The sequence below is a fragment of the Triturus cristatus genome, chromosome 2_2 (assembly GCF_964204655.1).
Source record: "Triturus cristatus chromosome 2_2, aTriCri1.1, whole genome shotgun sequence".
NCBI lineage: Eukaryota > Metazoa > Chordata > Amphibia > Caudata > Salamandridae > Triturus > Triturus cristatus.
Window position 1 is genome coordinate 431,678,625 of NC_140582.1, and position 16,364 is coordinate 431,694,988.

General features: G+C 42.8%; 1 protein-coding gene across 2 annotated transcripts in view; it reads right to left on the reverse strand.

The window, feature by feature from the left end:
• The window catches only part of LOC146862321 (ureidoglycolate lyase-like), a 368,574-nt gene that overhangs the window by 222,748 nt on the left and 129,462 nt on the right, over nucleotides 1–16,364 (reverse strand). For both annotated transcript variants that reach the window (XM_085641525.1, XM_085641524.1), the window contains exons 2-3: nucleotides 8,663–8,791; nucleotides 2,471–2,689 (exon numbers count right to left, since the gene is read on the reverse strand). In XM_085641525.1, the coding sequence (XP_085497651.1) occupies nucleotides 2,471–2,689; nucleotides 8,663–8,791 (348 nt within the window). The remainder of the gene's footprint in view (nucleotides 1–2,470; nucleotides 2,690–8,662; nucleotides 8,792–16,364) is intronic.

Sequence of the window (16,364 nt, forward strand, 5' to 3'; positions counted from 1 at the left end):
GACTACACCACCAATCAATCATGGAGGCTTGTATAGCGCGGCTTGTCACCCCGGGAGGGGGTCTCCAGGCGCTGTGGGGTTTGAGCGATCCTCGGTCGGAAAGAGCTGGAGGTTGAAGAGCCAGGTCTTTAGCTGCTTCCTGAATTCCCTCAGGGAGGGTGTAGGGGTGGGGTTGTTCTAGGACGTTGCGGTGAGGAAGGAGAAGGAGCCCCCTCCCCCCCCCCGCTTTGGCACCAACGGATGAGTGTGACCTGGGCTAAGGCGAGGGAGGAGGAGTGGCGCTCTTTAGTCAGACAGTGGAAAGACCGCGTTTTTAGTTCGCATTCCTTTCCTACGCAATTCGGAACAACGAATTACAGTAGGGGGTGCTGGATGTTGGAATAGTATAATTTACTATTCCAACTCCAGTCTATGCGGACACTAGGGAAGGTGTTGGATTTTAAATCCAACACCTTCCCCCCCCTAACGCAAGTCGCTGTTCCGACTTGCGTAGTAAAGGTTTTCTAAGTAACAACGCGTGCTTACTAATGTCCGCGTAGTAACGGCATGCGAAGTAACGCCTGCTAAGTAAACGCCGTTTACCATAGGGTGCATCTCCGTACTTGAGATTAGGGCCTGGGTTACTGTCTTTCTGGTTAAGATGGGGCTCAGAGGAAGATATTGCCGAGCATGCGGAGGGTGTGAAAGCAAGCGGCGGAGACAGAGTTGATCTGTTGATTGATGGTGAGGTGGCCGTCCAGGATGATTCTGAGGTTGTGGGCATGATCAGTGGGTGGGTGCTGGGCCGAGTGCGGAGGGCAACCAGGTGTCATCCCAGGGGAACGCTTGTTTCTGAAGATGATGACCTCCGTCTTCTCCGAATAAGTTTAAGGCAGTTGGTTTTCATCCAGGTGGCGATGCTGGTCATGGTGGTTTGGAAGTTGAGTCTTGTGGTGTCTGGGTCCCCTAAGAAGTATAGGATGAGTTGGGTGTCGTCAGCGTAGGAGCTGATGTGTAGTCCATGGGCACAGGTGATGTTAGCCAGAGTCATGTAGATGTTGAAGAGAGTGGGAGGATCCCTGGGGGACACCACAGATTATGTTTTTGGGTGCGGAAGGTGGATAATTTGAGTTCGTCTGGAGAGGAAGGAGGCGATCCAGTCGAGAGCCTTGCCTTAGATGCCAATGTGGTGGAGTCTGGTGACTCTAGGCAAGTGGTGAGGGCTACTTTCTTGGTTTCCTTGAGCCGGTGATGGTGACTGTTGAGGGCGGTCTTGAATAGTCCAGGGCAGACCTGGCTTGGCAGTTTGGGCTGGACTGTTCCCATGGGGAACAGGGTCAAGACTGATTTGCATATGGTTGGGTCTAAACTAGAATGGCATGGGGAGCAAAAAAACGAAGGAGTTATGCCCATATCTCTGTACTGGGGTGAATTCATGACATTGTTCAGCATTCTGTCCACCAATTGTTCTTTTTGCATTTGTCACCCTGAGTGGGAGGGGTATGTCCAGACGTGGGTCGGCCCGTGCTCTCCATGCCACTGGAGTCAAGCTAGTCTTGCGGATGAAGGGGTGAACCCCCGAAACCGGTCCTAGAATGCTTATTTCAAATCCAGGTAGAACCTGGCGTGGCAGTCGGGCTGGACGGTTACCATGGGGAACAGGGTCAAAACTAATCTCCATATGGCTGGGTCTAACTGTAATGGCATTGGGAGCAAAAAACAATGGATTTAGGCCCAGATCTCTGTACTGGGGTGAATGTATGACATTGTTCAGCATCGATGCAAAAACACTGGTGAACACTTGCTTGCAATCTTCAAGAATTGAGATGCATTGTCAGGTGTTTATCAACTCACTGATGAAAAATAAGAACAGTAAGCTATTTTCTAAAGCAAACTACACAGCGAAATAATCCACAAAGCCATTTACGGACCTAACTTCAGTGCTTCACAAAACGTGAATTCAGCCAATTTGATTTATTCCAATACAATACTGATATGGTGTCATATTACAAATTTTTGATATGTGTGATTTACACAAGTACAGTGCTTAATTTGAGCCGGTAGTTAACGGTGTTCAGTACCAGCGCTTAATTGTCAAAACCTGTACTTTTGACAGTCTGTACCATGGTGGTACTGACTGTCTAATTTAGAGATGAGCACAACAACAGATGCTTAATATTTCAAGATACATTAAGATGACTATTACTAGTGCTTATGCCATTCTTATAGCTTTGAGGTCTAGAATAGTTTGAATAGTCACACTTTTAGGAGTATGATAGTTGATAGTTGCGTTGGGACTGTCATGAGCAGCATTGGTAGGGGCAATGGGTGGTGCAAGCAGCAGTGGCCTCCTGGTGAGGGCCCGGGCACTTTTTTTTGTTACAAATTAAGCACTGCAAGTATAATTTAACTCATGAATGGAGTAAACCGTGCTCATGAAAAAGCTCTGTGACTCGAGGATGCGGTTCCCAGTACCCTATGTAGTTATTACCTGTATGCCCTGAGCCGAAGACCTTAGGGCCTTGATAAAGCGCTCGGTGTTGGCAGGGGCCATGTCACCAATGTCCACCTGCCTGTTCTGGAGCCGCCTCGGAACCGGCAGAACTTTCCAACTTTCGTCACTTCGAGCCAGGGATTTTTCCGATGCAAAATTAGGGAGGGTATTAGCCAAGTCAAGTTGAACTTTTCGAGCTGTCCGTTGCCACAAAATCTAGAAGAGAATTGTTGTTCGTTAGTTATTTTAACATGGTTCGACATGTCTGATTTTATGCACACCAACAAGGCATTTCAAGAAAAGAGGTAAAGCCGGATTGACTGCTAAAGTCTGCCGTTCACGGCTCTATACTCTTCTGACGATGACCGTGGGAGGCGTGCACACCACAGTTGTATTTCTAATTAACATTCAAGCTGTCGACTTGATTCGTCTTGTCTTTTTCCTGGCTGTGGAATTGGCATGCATATTAAAAGGGATTAATCATACATTCGAGTTACTGATGAAATAAAAGAAGTGTAGTTTATGAAAGCTTGTGGAATATAAATTATTATTATTTTTGTTTTTTAATTTATATTTATTATGGAGGGAATATTCTATACATGATGCTTTATGGGAAATTCATTTTATTAAAAAAACTATTTCCATAATGTCTCTTAAATTCTCTCATTTGTACTGGCCTGTAGAAAAGAAAAACAGTACAAAAACCATCACTGATATTCAACCATGTATGTAAAACTGTAAAAAGGAACAATAAAACAATTACTTTTATTGCAATTTCCTTATAATAAATATGTACTCAACCCAATTTCACACAACATTAATATATTAATATCAGGATCAATTAAAAAAAAAAACGTTTTACTGAAAAATATTTAGGCGGCACAATCACGGGAGTCCATAAAGTAAGTCTCTAAATTTGACTCTAGCCATCGTATCAAACCAATTCTGGAAAAATGGGGGCACTTTCTGATTTCAAATGGTGAGTAATTACTGATCTAGGCACAGACATGGATTTAAAAATTAGATTTGCTTGATCATTTGTGGCCTTAATTATATGATCAGAATATCGTAAAATAACCACTCTTGGATAATGAAATGAGAATTCCTAACCGGCTGCTTAAAATTGAAAAATCTAATTGTAGTACTGGTCCAAATGAGAACAAGCTTATGCCAAAATGGTACTAACTAACTCCCCACATTCTTCATTGAACACCTGAAACAGTATATGATAATGTTTACTCGGATTTTATGGAGAAAAACAGGAGTGCAATAAAGTAACCATACTTTAGACGTCTAAGATTGGTGTCTCAGACAATTGAAACATTTAACTTATTTATGGATTTCCAAATCTATTAATTTAATATTATGCTGGTTTTTCCATGCACTTCTTGCTTATCAGCAAATTGCCTGAGGGTGTCACTTCATTAAAGGTATTAAAGGCCCATATAAGTTATACCCCTCATACCCATAGCAATAACTAATTTTAAAACCAATTTGGGATTCTGCTTAATGCTACTCAATTCCAGTGATTGCGAAATGTCTGCTGAGTTGATTAAGTGACAGTCAATAGAAAGATTGAAGTTCAGTGTTTACATTTTTGACAAAAACTTCAACATTTCCACTGTGATCCAACTAAAAAACCTCTCAGGTAAATGAAGCCAATATTACGCCATCATGCATCTAAAGCTTTCATTAAGAATTTCAGAATGATCCTGCAGTTTTCCAATGTAGTTGCTGCATTTATTGTGAGCATCACAAAATATATATATTTTTTTAATTATTCTTTCTTCTTAAGGACATTTACAATGTCTCCTGGCTGACTTTCTTAGGATTTTAACAGCTTTGGTATACAGGTTATCAATAAATACTTGGTCATTTCCTTTAACAAGCCATTATCATAAAAATGGTATTTGTTTACTGACTTGAATCTAGCAGCTTACTAATATAAGTTTAAATTTGATAGCACTAATCATCGATCCTCGTATAGAGGCATGAATCATGTAGTGCTAATTTTGGGCTTTTATTTGTACATTAAAAAAATTAGAAAACAGACTCTCCACTTTCTTAAAAAACATCTGATATAAGGCACATGGAGCTGCAGAAAGCAAATATATGATATGAAGCAATATTGATATTTTATTTAAAGCAACTCTTTCTATAATTGAAAGAGGGAGGTGTATCCATCTCTCTAAATGCATTTTTACTGTCTTAGTACCTTATTCTTACTCAGAATGACATAGGCATAAGATTTCTAAGGCTGAAGGCATAAATATTGGGAAGGGGCACCACTGACATATTCGAGACGGGGTCACCCCTGACATAATGGATCCGATGGGGGTACCTCTGTTATGTCATCCTTGAAATTTTAAGCACCATAAAGATCTCAATTGACCCGTGGGCCTGAACATCTTCATACCGAGTGGCCAGTAACCTCTTGTGTGGGCTAGAGAAGCCAAAGGCAGCCAATGTAGTAAATAGACTTTCCGACCCCACAAGGGCAAAGGCATTCTCTGCATCCAATAATAATGCCATGGCAGGGATTGTTCTTTGTGAAAAAAATGTCAAATGTTTAAAGTAAATAAATAGTGTTGGCTGGGACTTGCCTACAGGGAATATAACCATTTTGATCTTTATGTATTAAACGATCTACCACTTTAGTGATCCTGTTTGCCGAAGCCTTGGTTATAAGTTTATTGTCAGTAATAAGAGCGTAATTGGGTGGTCTAAATTAGGATCATTTGCTTGTCTGGCAGATTTGAAAAAAGTCCCAATTTTGCCAGTATTGAAAGTTGCTGTAATTTGGCCCCCTAACATTATGTAGCTAATATGGTTGCAAAGCTGTTTGTCAGAACATCCTTAAATGCTTTAGACAATTCTGCAGAAAAATCCATCTTGTCGGTGTGCTTTCCGATTTGGAAGATCTGCCACTAGATGATTTATTTATCACAATAATGCTGTATTTATGGGGAAGTATTGTCTTTTTTAGTCTAAACGGGGAACTCTCTGAAAGGAACTAATCAAGCTCATCCCTTTTTATCAGCTGCACTGAGATAATAATTTATTTGGTAATGTTCTGAAAATATCTGCTGTATCTTACATGTTTCAGACATCAATGTGTGGTCTGCTGGGTTAATCATTTTATTGATTCAATTTATTTTTTTATATAACATTTCCAAACACAACTCTGGCTTCGCGGGCCTTACATTCATGTGCCAGGCAGTCAGTACAGAACATGCTATCACCTTAAGATCTTTACAGTTCACCCAAATCGGCTCAGCTGTACCCTGTCGCCAAGACAGTGGGAACTTCGCCAGCACAGAAGACCGCCACCGCCAGCCAGCGTTGGATTGGGATTAAAAATCGGCCCGGGCACCCTAAAAAAAAGTGGCCCACATTTGCATATTGCCTTTCCGCATAACACTGCTTCGGCGAAATTTTATAAAAAGGGGGAGGAGGGGTTACAAAAAATGCACAGATTAGTTTACACTGGTGAGACATACCTGAAAACAAGTGAGGCCACTTTTGCTCAGACCCCCTGCCCCCGCTCAATATGCATATATTAATGGACTGGCCCAGCAAGAGAAAGGGAGTGACACCTCTACCCTTAGATAAAAGGGAGGTAATGGGCGCCCATCTGCCTCCAGAAAGGCCACTCAGGCACCAACTGGGCCGCTGGCGGCATCAAACAAAGCAGAAACTTCCCCAATCGGACCCCCAGGCTGCTCCAAAATGCAGCCCACAGCTGGAATTCGGATATCGGCCCCCTCGGGCATTGCCCGAGTGCCCGCGTTACTAATCAGACGCTGCCGCCGGCGTCTTCTCTGTTCGTGTATACATCCACATAGGACAGGAGGGCCGCTGTAGGCTTGGCAGTCTTTCTGGGCCCACCGCCGTGGTGGGATGGCAGGAAGACCGAAAAGATCTAAATCGGGCCCTAAATCTGTAGGTGACATGTCAGAGCTGCCACTTGGATGGGCTCTGGGATTTCACATCCAGTCACTTGTAAATATTATAAAAAGTGAATTTGCTGTGGGAAAAGAAAAAATATGCAGAATGGTACAGCAGCGAAATGAAGCTCAGGAATTTTGTCCTTGCATGCCTCCTTAAAAAGCAAGACATCCATACCTTTCTATGATTGCAATCAAGAAAGAGAAAGTGTGATGGATTTTCAGGCGATTTCTTCTGATTTACCACCACTATATTGTATGCGTTATGGCGTACGACTAAGCGGGGCCCAACTGGGCGGCAATGGGAGGCTAACATGAACTAATGTATGGGGGCGGAAGAACAGATATACATCACACAGGGTTGCATAACCAAAATTACTAAAGTGTGGGGCTCGTGGAATGGAATGGAAAACGTTTTGTCAGAAAATGACTGAGAATGGAGGGCTCAGGATCAAAGTGGGGGCATAAGAGCCGAGAATGGTAGTATAGGCTCTGTTTACAGTACATTATGGCTGGATATAGGGAAGTGAATTCAGGGGTCTGTCTGTCTGTTGATAGTTGTGCCACCGCGTGGTAGAGGGAGTGGGGAGTTGCTATGCACCCTTGGGCTGTTGTTGGTTGTACTACAACTGAATAAAAATAATTTTTAAAAGAGACTGTCCATCCTTTTCCCTCTATGCACCACCATTTCAATTCGTCAACACAATGACACTCACTATTCTCTGTTCAATTGGTCTGACACAAAGAACCAGGTCTGGCACGTATGGTCCAGTAAGTATTGATTCTGGTGGCTCACTTGATGTGGTTTGTTAGGTCGAGATCCCAGAGTGCAGGTAATGGATTTGAACTCGACAGGACCAAAACAGAGCTTCATCCTTCCGAGGCAGATCAAATAAGTGCCTCTGAGCTTGATATTTCCAGTAATCTTCAATGGGAGGTTTCAATCCGGATAGCCTACAGTCTCGTCACATTTTAGCATCCAGTGGTCAGCTTATACCAGAAGAGTTCCACTTTAGAGTATAGTAAACACACATGTAAAACATTGTATGAAACCTGACAACACTCCAATATCAGTAATCACGAACAACCTGCAAGAATAAGCTTTGAGAATATGGTAGCCAGAGATATATAAAAAGAAGAGAATTAAACTGCTAAGCACACCTCACTCCAGCATTGAAAACCACAGTTATCCTCAATGCACCTCTTTCCACCTATCAACCGCCCCCCCCCCCCCTCCATAAACAATACAATTCACTCCAGACTTTCAGCAACCCCTGCTCACAAAGAGCTCTGAAAATTCACTTCAGTTGTGACCTTCAGTGCTCCAAGCCAATAGCCTCTCCTGGCACAAAACTCATCTAACTCGTGACCGGAAGTGATTGGTAGCCATTACTCAAGAAAAGTGATTCGTTTTTTCACCACACTTAATCATGACGACTACTACGCCTTGCCTACTAGATCCACAAAGACACATGAATAGAGACACACATATTGACACAGATAAACAGGAGTCACATTAATCTGACATACTATTTCATATGGATTCAAACCAGCGACCAGAGATCGCACATACTGCTCGCCAGCAGGTGCAAAAAACACTTTCGCTACCGAGTACCACTGGGCAAACACCCTTTATTTACAGCCCTTTAGATTCATACTAAATCATGAACGGGCTGCCTGACTGGAAAACAACAAATGATTACATGCTGCAGACTCCTGGTTAAAACAGTATGTATCTCTAGGGCCTGGAATGGATGCTGAGCTGAAATGTTGAGACCTGGTGGCCTCAATCGCCCTCATGGCCTGCAATCCGAATAACAAATGCAGGCAGATGGATGACACACAACTACCGCGGGCTGAGGATGCTGTGAAAGACAGCTGTGGGCACTCACAGGCCCGACTGCTAGGGCTGTATCTGACAAAATGAACACCAAAGCCGAGCACAAAATGCACTGCCATCCTGCTCATCAGCGAGCTACCCTTTCAACGACTTACCTTGTATCTTCTTTATTCACAGTGGTTGCTTGTTAGAGCGCCATTAGAATTGATCCCAAGCCCTGACTCATGATGCATCCGGCAGACATTGACAGACATCGACAAATACTCTGCATCTTTTCTTAGTTTAAGATATTTAAATCATCTCTGCTTGTACTTTTTTTTTGCTTTACATTGTAACTCCAGGGAAATGGCTGAATAAAGTCAATGTTAATAAAAACAACATGGTGATTTGAAAACCACCTACCTCGTCCACATCTTTATCAAAAGTCGAGGCCAGTTCGGCTAAAAACCCAATCGCATCCTTAGTAAAGAGAGTTTGGTACTCGTGCTCCAAGCCAGCAGGAGGGCCCCCGAGGTCCACTTTTTCCAGCATCTGGAGACAGGAGATGAGTGGAAAAACAAGTATTAAGAATTAAATAACAAGCATTGAAAATGCAATAGGTCTCGCCTTTGATTAAGTTCAAGCCATTTGCTTTGCTAATGGTATTGTATGGCAAAGCAAATGGCTTTAACTTAATGAAAGGCGGGACCTATTGCATTTTTAATAATAAGGCAAGACTGTAAAAGTGTGGATGCAAAACAAACAATCAGGATAGTATCAGGTCACTATACACCTGAATCGGAGGTATGCAGCATTGGGGGTGTTTTGAGGAGAAGTTAGAGTTTGGGGCTGGGCCGAGTTGGTGCAGACTAGAACTTCCCCCCACACCCCTCACCCCCCCCCCCTCATTGCCTTTTGTCACAGGCAGATGCTGCCTATGTGTGGAACAAAGTGATTGATCTCAAAGGAAGACCCCAATTATTTTAATCGCGGTCACGTGGAATGGTTATATTCTCCACCAACAGAGGCAGATGGCTTCTCATTTACATGTGAATATGCTTAGGTTGGGGGTGGTGGGTGGAGGGGAGGAGAGGCAGGCAGCACTTCCTCGAAGAGGTCTTGGATTAAAAACACACCGCTAATGAGCTTTCTGCAGCATCACTGCAGTCAAGCACACCCCCTCCGCATGTCCAAACCCTGTTCCTTCTGACCCCCCTTCCCCACTGCTCCGCCTCAGAATAAAGTGCATGCATCATTCAGGATAATAAAGCGATGGGAACAGCACGGCCTGCAGATCAAGACGTTTCCTGATAGGAGGTTCCCTTAAAGGTCAGCTGCTCTGGGAAGAGCCAGTCACATGTAGTGGCTGCTCGGATAAGCAACAAAAACTAACATGCACGCGACAGCAACGCGAGGCGTCTGACTGAAAGCAGGACTGTCTGCCTTTCACGCTCATTTGTCAACGATAAAAATATTCCGCTCCCTCCATGTCCCGGTTAAAACTGATTTTCTAAACTTTGAAGCAGCCGCCGGTAGGTGCTATGGGCATTTAAAGCGAACACATAGCGCATAACACAGCCTGTCCATATTGTGGATGCAGGAGGGAACTCACGGAAAGGATCGTCGGAATTGGGACTGACTTTGCTATAGCCCTTCCGGCCTCCGAGATCTACCGCCCTATCAATAAACCTTCACAGTCCTCTTTGCTTTTGGGGTAGGCCGCAGCGGGAGAAGAAAGCCAAGCAGACAGGCCTGCAAAAAGAACAACCCTTGTCAGGAAACAGATGGAGAGAGTTAAGAAATATATAACTAAACCGAGCACGGTGTCCGTGAAGTGGTGCCGCGCTCAGTTTCAAAGTAAAAAAAAACAAGGGGGAGGAGGAGGCAGCCCGAAGAGAGGGAACGAAGAGTGAGCGTCAGTGAAAGATAAAGCGTGGCGTCCATGAAGTGGGCGCCGCGCTGAGCCAGGAAAACGCTAGTTTAATTAAAACAAGAAGGAGGGGTGTGGTACAGGGAACAGGCGCCCTCGGAAAGCATGCAGGAAACAAACAAGCCGCGCCAGAGAAATGAAAGGCGTGTCAGCCGTTGTTAAAGATAAACACGGTAAAAGGAAAAAAAAGTGCTAAGCGGCTAATTAAGAGACACTGTCTCCCGCCGCAAGTAAAAGATCCCATCCCGTGGGGCGGGCCCAAAAGTGGACAGGGTGGCAACCAGGAGGGATTAAAATGCCTCCGGTGCAATCATCACACTGTGTTTTGCATAATGCATTACGCAAAACGACGCGCACCAATCAAAATTACAGGCGGAGCTAAGACATGACTTCTGGAACAGTATTGATTCCAAGAAGCTCTCGCATGGCGAGGGCAGCGCATGCGCGCTGCTAACACCAGGCAAGACTAGAGCAATCTCTTGCTTCTTTTTCTCTACTTCTTGTCTCACAGTTACTAGCTGTCACTTTGACATCACGTTCAGTGTTTCTACTTCGAATGTATAGACTGCAAGGGATTAGAAAGTATTCTTACCTTTTGTACTAGCTACACTTCAATTGTCTTTAAAAAAAAATAAATCTGCATAACTTTCCGAAATTGTTTCCCTAACGCTGGCTGACACCAGGGGCAGATGTACTAATGTTTCACGCAATACAGCGTGAAAGGGAGAGCGATAAGAATGGAGCCAGTACAAAATACTATCCTTGGACATAGCTTAACACTTTTCCCACTCAGCACACATGCAAAGCTGGAAACGTTCTGAGTAAAGAAAACAGTTTTTCAACGTTAATGTATGCCATTATGACATCTTAATTTTTGGTGCAAAGCCTTGTCTGGCTTTCTTAGCAGATAGGGTTTTGTGGCAAAACCCATTGGTGATTGCATGGGAACACCTATATACTGCCCATGGAATGCTCCCTAGGTGCCAAGTAGCACAATGTGCTACTTTCCATTAAAGCAAATCAAAATATGCACTGGAAAGTAAATCCGAAAACAGCACTTTGCGCCAGTTAGCATCATTTTTGTGACACAAACTCGGCGCTAAGTGTTAGTAAATCTGCACCAAGGTGTTGACTCATTTGCTGACCAAAAGCAGACTTGGTGCAAACGTTCAAACCAGCCCGCTCCTTTTTTCCCCTCTAGCTCTATCCTCTCTATCTTCTTCTCTCCACTCTCTCTTCTCCCCGTCTGATTTCTCTCTCTTTTTCTCTTTCCTAAAGCCCCCACTGAGCCTCTTGCAATTATAGGGGGGATGCAGGAGACAGTGACGAAGGCGTCAAAACGATCCTGGGTCTTCAAAAACCATCCTCCAATGGCTCCAGCCTTCTGGGGTAATGCCCGATGGGATGATTAGCTATTCCAGCACTGAGTACAGTCCAGAAGAAGGCTTCAGAAAGAAGGCTTTGTCTACCCAGAAAATGAGTGTTCCCTGAGATAGTTCAAGGTCACAGAAAAGCCACAATGTACTAGGATGTAAGGTCACCAGTAACTGTGCATCTGGGGAGGATCGCAAGTAGGCAGAAAAACTAAGCCCCTTCTACAGATCTTGTTACATTAATTGATGGTTGTGAAAAAGTTGTATTCCAATTGAGAATAAAATGGTCTGATGTGAGTGCATGACAGGTGGGCATGAAAAGGATGGTGATTGCAATTTATAGTGCACACAGCTACTCCAAAGAGTGTCCCAGCATGAGGTAGCACGATCGGAAGATGAACAGCGACACTGGGCCTGCACAAAAAGCCATGTTTTAAGTTTCTTCTTAAACACTGCAGCATCACTCATTGCCTGCAGCTCCAGAGGAAGCCGATTCCAGGCTACCAAGCTCAGATATGATAGACTCCTTCCTCCCACTCTTGAACGCTGAATCCTGGGAATCTCTGCCAACAATTTGTTGGCGGCTCTCAACTGTCTCGTAGGATTATAAAAACTAAATCTGGTAATGAAGTAAGAGGTCCCCGATTGATATAGGGCGGCAGGCTCTAACACAAGAGCTTTGAATTTGACTCTTTCCCTGATGGGCAGCCAAAGTAGTGTCCGTGAGTAAGGCAAGAGCCGTGTTCTCATAGGAACATTTAGCAGGAAATGACCCGCCACATTTTGGATCAGTTGGAGTCTGTCCATCAGGTCTTCTGGTAGACCGATGTATAATGTAATCAATTCAGGAGGTTATCGGCTCCTGAATGTATCATGGGAGCTTCAAGTTAGGGAATGTGCTAGGAAAAATATAGCGCTTCCCAGAGAAAGAAAGTTCACCGGTCTCACTAAACTGGGTTCCTCAAGAATCCAGCCTTCAAAGTTCTGGTGGGGCTTCACCAAAAGTGTGACACAGTGCGACTAACCCGCTTTAAACACCAAGGGCCTCATTTACAAACATTTGACACACTGCAGCACAGCAGTCCTTCCTGCTGCACTGCTGTGCATCAAATGAAAAAGGGCAGGAATGCGCCGTATATTTTAAGATTCAGCGCTTTCCTGTCCTCCTTCCCTGCACCGGCGCACAAACAGCAGCTGTCTGCCAACGCAGACACCCTTGCGTCATGCTGCAAGGGTGCCTTCGTTGCGGGGATGATTGTTTTTGTGCAGGAAGGGACACCTTCCTACACAAAAACAATAATTGATGGCATTTTCCTCTTTCTATGCATGCTGCAGAATGCAGCACGCATAGAAAGAGGAGAAAACAAGTAGAAATAAAAGTATTTCTCCTCTTTGTGCCACTTCTATGCCTCCCCTGGGGAGGTGTAGGATTCTGGCGCATTCCTAGGTTCATGATTCCTCTTAAATCTGGGAATGTTTCAGATTCCATGGGTGTTGTGTGGGAACACCCACAGCAACACCCATGGAATGCCCCTTCCACTCAGTGCTCTCCGTGAATGGGCCACACATTTACAGGGCCCTGAAAAGCCATGTAAAGTGGCTTTGTGTGGTCTTATAAATATACTGCGGCACATTGCGCTACCACAGTGTCACAAAGTGATGCTCAGGCAGCGCAAAAGTGACACTAGGGCCCCGTAAATGAGGACTCAAGTGGGTATACAGCTCCATCAAAGACTCAGGCCTGTAAGTTCGTCCTGAAAGACACTTTGAGTAGTGGGCATCACCACAATGAGTGGAGAAATTAACTGTACATAAATGTCATAGGGTCAGTTACATTAGCATCAATGCCAGTCAGGGAACCATGGGCTATCACCCTTATGCTGGAGGTCTGTGGTTGCTAGAATCACTTTTGGTCCAGCACAAAGCTATTCCAGTCAAAGTGACTCCGTTGAGATTTCCCAGTATGCAGAACGTACTACCATTCAAGGAACTGCACTGTTTGTAGGCTGGACTTCATGTTGCTCCTCACCCTATGGTCCGCTTGGGGAGCATAGAGTGTGTTTCTTCTGTTACTCTGTCATCAGATGGGATCATTGGTACTTGGTGCAGTGCAAATTAAATCCCACTTTTCCTGAGATGCAGGAAGGAGGGGAATCAGTGCATGTGAATCACACACTCATGGATGCTGCAGGGATATTCAAAATGCAGGTTGGCTTCCGTCTGTAGTTCACAAGGGGGTGATTTGGGAAGCAGATCTCTTTTTAGTGGTACAAAGACAGGTAAATGTTGATATGGGCTACTGCACTGAGCCAGTCCTAAGAGGACTGATCCCACTGGGTACATCATAATGAAGCCGAAAAGCCCGTCATTCTTGTCTCAAAAAGAAGGGGTGTCAATAGACGTTTGTGATCTTTTAAGACTGGATTTGACTAATTTGCATATGGGTTGCTAAATTTGTGATGACACTAACAAGCTAAAATTGATAAATACTTCCCTGAAAACCCCAAATCATGAGTGTGTCAGATCAAGTAGTTAACAAGAAACTAGAGTTTCGGTCTTCATAAGTCTAGAGTGTGTGCTCTGAAGTGTGCCCTCTGCTCACTAGACCTGGTGGCTCAAGCAAAAGGACGCTCAATGAGGCTTAACCCTACTGGAGGTTGCTTGCAAGCTTGCACTGATCATTTTTCGATTTGGATTAATTTGTACCTAGTTGATCCACATTCTATAATTATGTAGATGAGCTGAAACTGGTGGAGTATTCTACAGTCAGCCTAAGTGTTGTATGTTATGTAGTTAAGAAGCATTTGGTTCAATAATTTCTTTAACAGGCATTTTTTGTTTCTTAAGCAATGAAGCATAAACTCTGCATTCCAGATTCTTTCTTTATTGGACAATCTTGGGGGTTGGCTAAATTTATCATATTGAGTGGTATGGGGATATTTATTTTATGTCTGTGTGGGTGTGGGAGGTCCCTGAATTAACTGCAACTGACTTAGTAATCACAGACCTTCAGGTGTAAAGAAGCCCAACTCATATATGCGTCTGGCTGATCCTTCCATCTAATCACCACCTGTGCATTCCAGGTCTACTCTACACCTGCTATTTGTTCAAAAGAGTTTCAGCACATAGACCACCTAATTCTCTCGTGATTTCATGCACATAACTACATCTTAGATACACATATGTTTATCTTTGTGCACTGAAATTTGAATCCCTGATTCACAAAATCTGAAATGATGAAATTTCCAAAACTGAAAGTGCATTTGCGAATGTGTAAATTTAACCAGGAGAAATTTCCTTATTCATAATTTTAGGTGGTATGGTGTGTTTGTGGACATTCATGTTTGGCCCCGCTGGGTAAATATTAGTTAACATCCTTAAACGTATACGTTTGAGAGCATGCACCAATAATATCCTTGGATAAGACTACCCTGAAAATGCTCCTAATGCCGTATGGATAATTAATATCGACTCCATAATATTGTCTGACCCTAAACTTGAGGTCAAAATATTCAGACTACAAAAATATCAAGGGAGGGAACATTGTGGTTTTTAACAGTAATAGTGAAGTTTACAATATTTATTGCTAAAATATTGTGCTACTTAATTTTGTTTTTTGTATGGTATTTAGTTTACTTTTTGTTAACTGTATATTGTAAATAATATTTTTCAAGTTATGGATGTTATTGGGGTATTGGATGTATAGTGTTTTCATTTATATATGTATAATTTTGCATGCTTATTGCCATTTAAATCAATTAGGTTAACTAATAATTATTTATTAAGTGGTTTACTTATTGTATTAATGTTAATTATTTTGTTAAGATTTTACCCGGGGATTTTTTTGATAGTAGGGGAATGGGGTGGGTGGAATATACAATTAAATTGTGTGTTATATTATTAGTAATTATTTTTAATTTTGTTAATTATTGTAATGATGTTTTATTTTATTTTTTATACTATTTAAATGCGATATTGGTTTTCTTTGGGATCTTAAATCAGTAGAATATCAATGGACCTACCCATCTCTTTCAGAGTTCTGAAAGTCCCTGAAAACCTGGCTAATCAACGGGCCCCTGCTAGCGCCTGGATACCCTCACGGGTGACAAGAAGCCATCTACAAATCTACTGATTGATTGGTTGATTAAAAAACATGATCAAAATATTACATATGTTAATTAAAAATATTCATTTTTTGTTACATTTATTTAAACTATAATACCATTTTTTTATTTGATTGCCATTTATAAATTTCTAATTAACTGACTGATAAAGAAAATATTATTTTTAAATAATGAAAAATACGTTTACACTTTCTAATATTTACTAAATGTTCTAGTTTTTTAAGCATGTAATATATATTTTTTTTTAACTTTATTTATGCTTAAATTACCAGAGTGTCCTACATACATAACCATTCATGGTACAGCAATGGAGTATCCAAGATTCGCAAAAAGGATGTCACATCTTTCATATATGTTCTATAGTATGCCCCTGTGGGGTCGAGTTAACCTAATGCGGGAGGGTTCAATGGTGTCCCGTAGTGCTAGTGTAATATCAAAATGTTTCTGCATGGCTTGTGTTGTGCAGTCTCTGCTTTGTGGAAATATGGATTTTTCTGGTCAGTTATGTCCCCTATCTTGGACCCCAACGGTTCTATGTGCATGTCACAAGTACATATATGTTCCCTCCAGTTCCAGTTATGAAGACGCAAACACATGTGCGTCCACCGTCAACATGTCCTCTGTCAGATCCGCCATGAATAGGCCGGATATTCCATTCCTAAGTACGAAAGGCCACCGGCTTTATATGGTTCACTTAT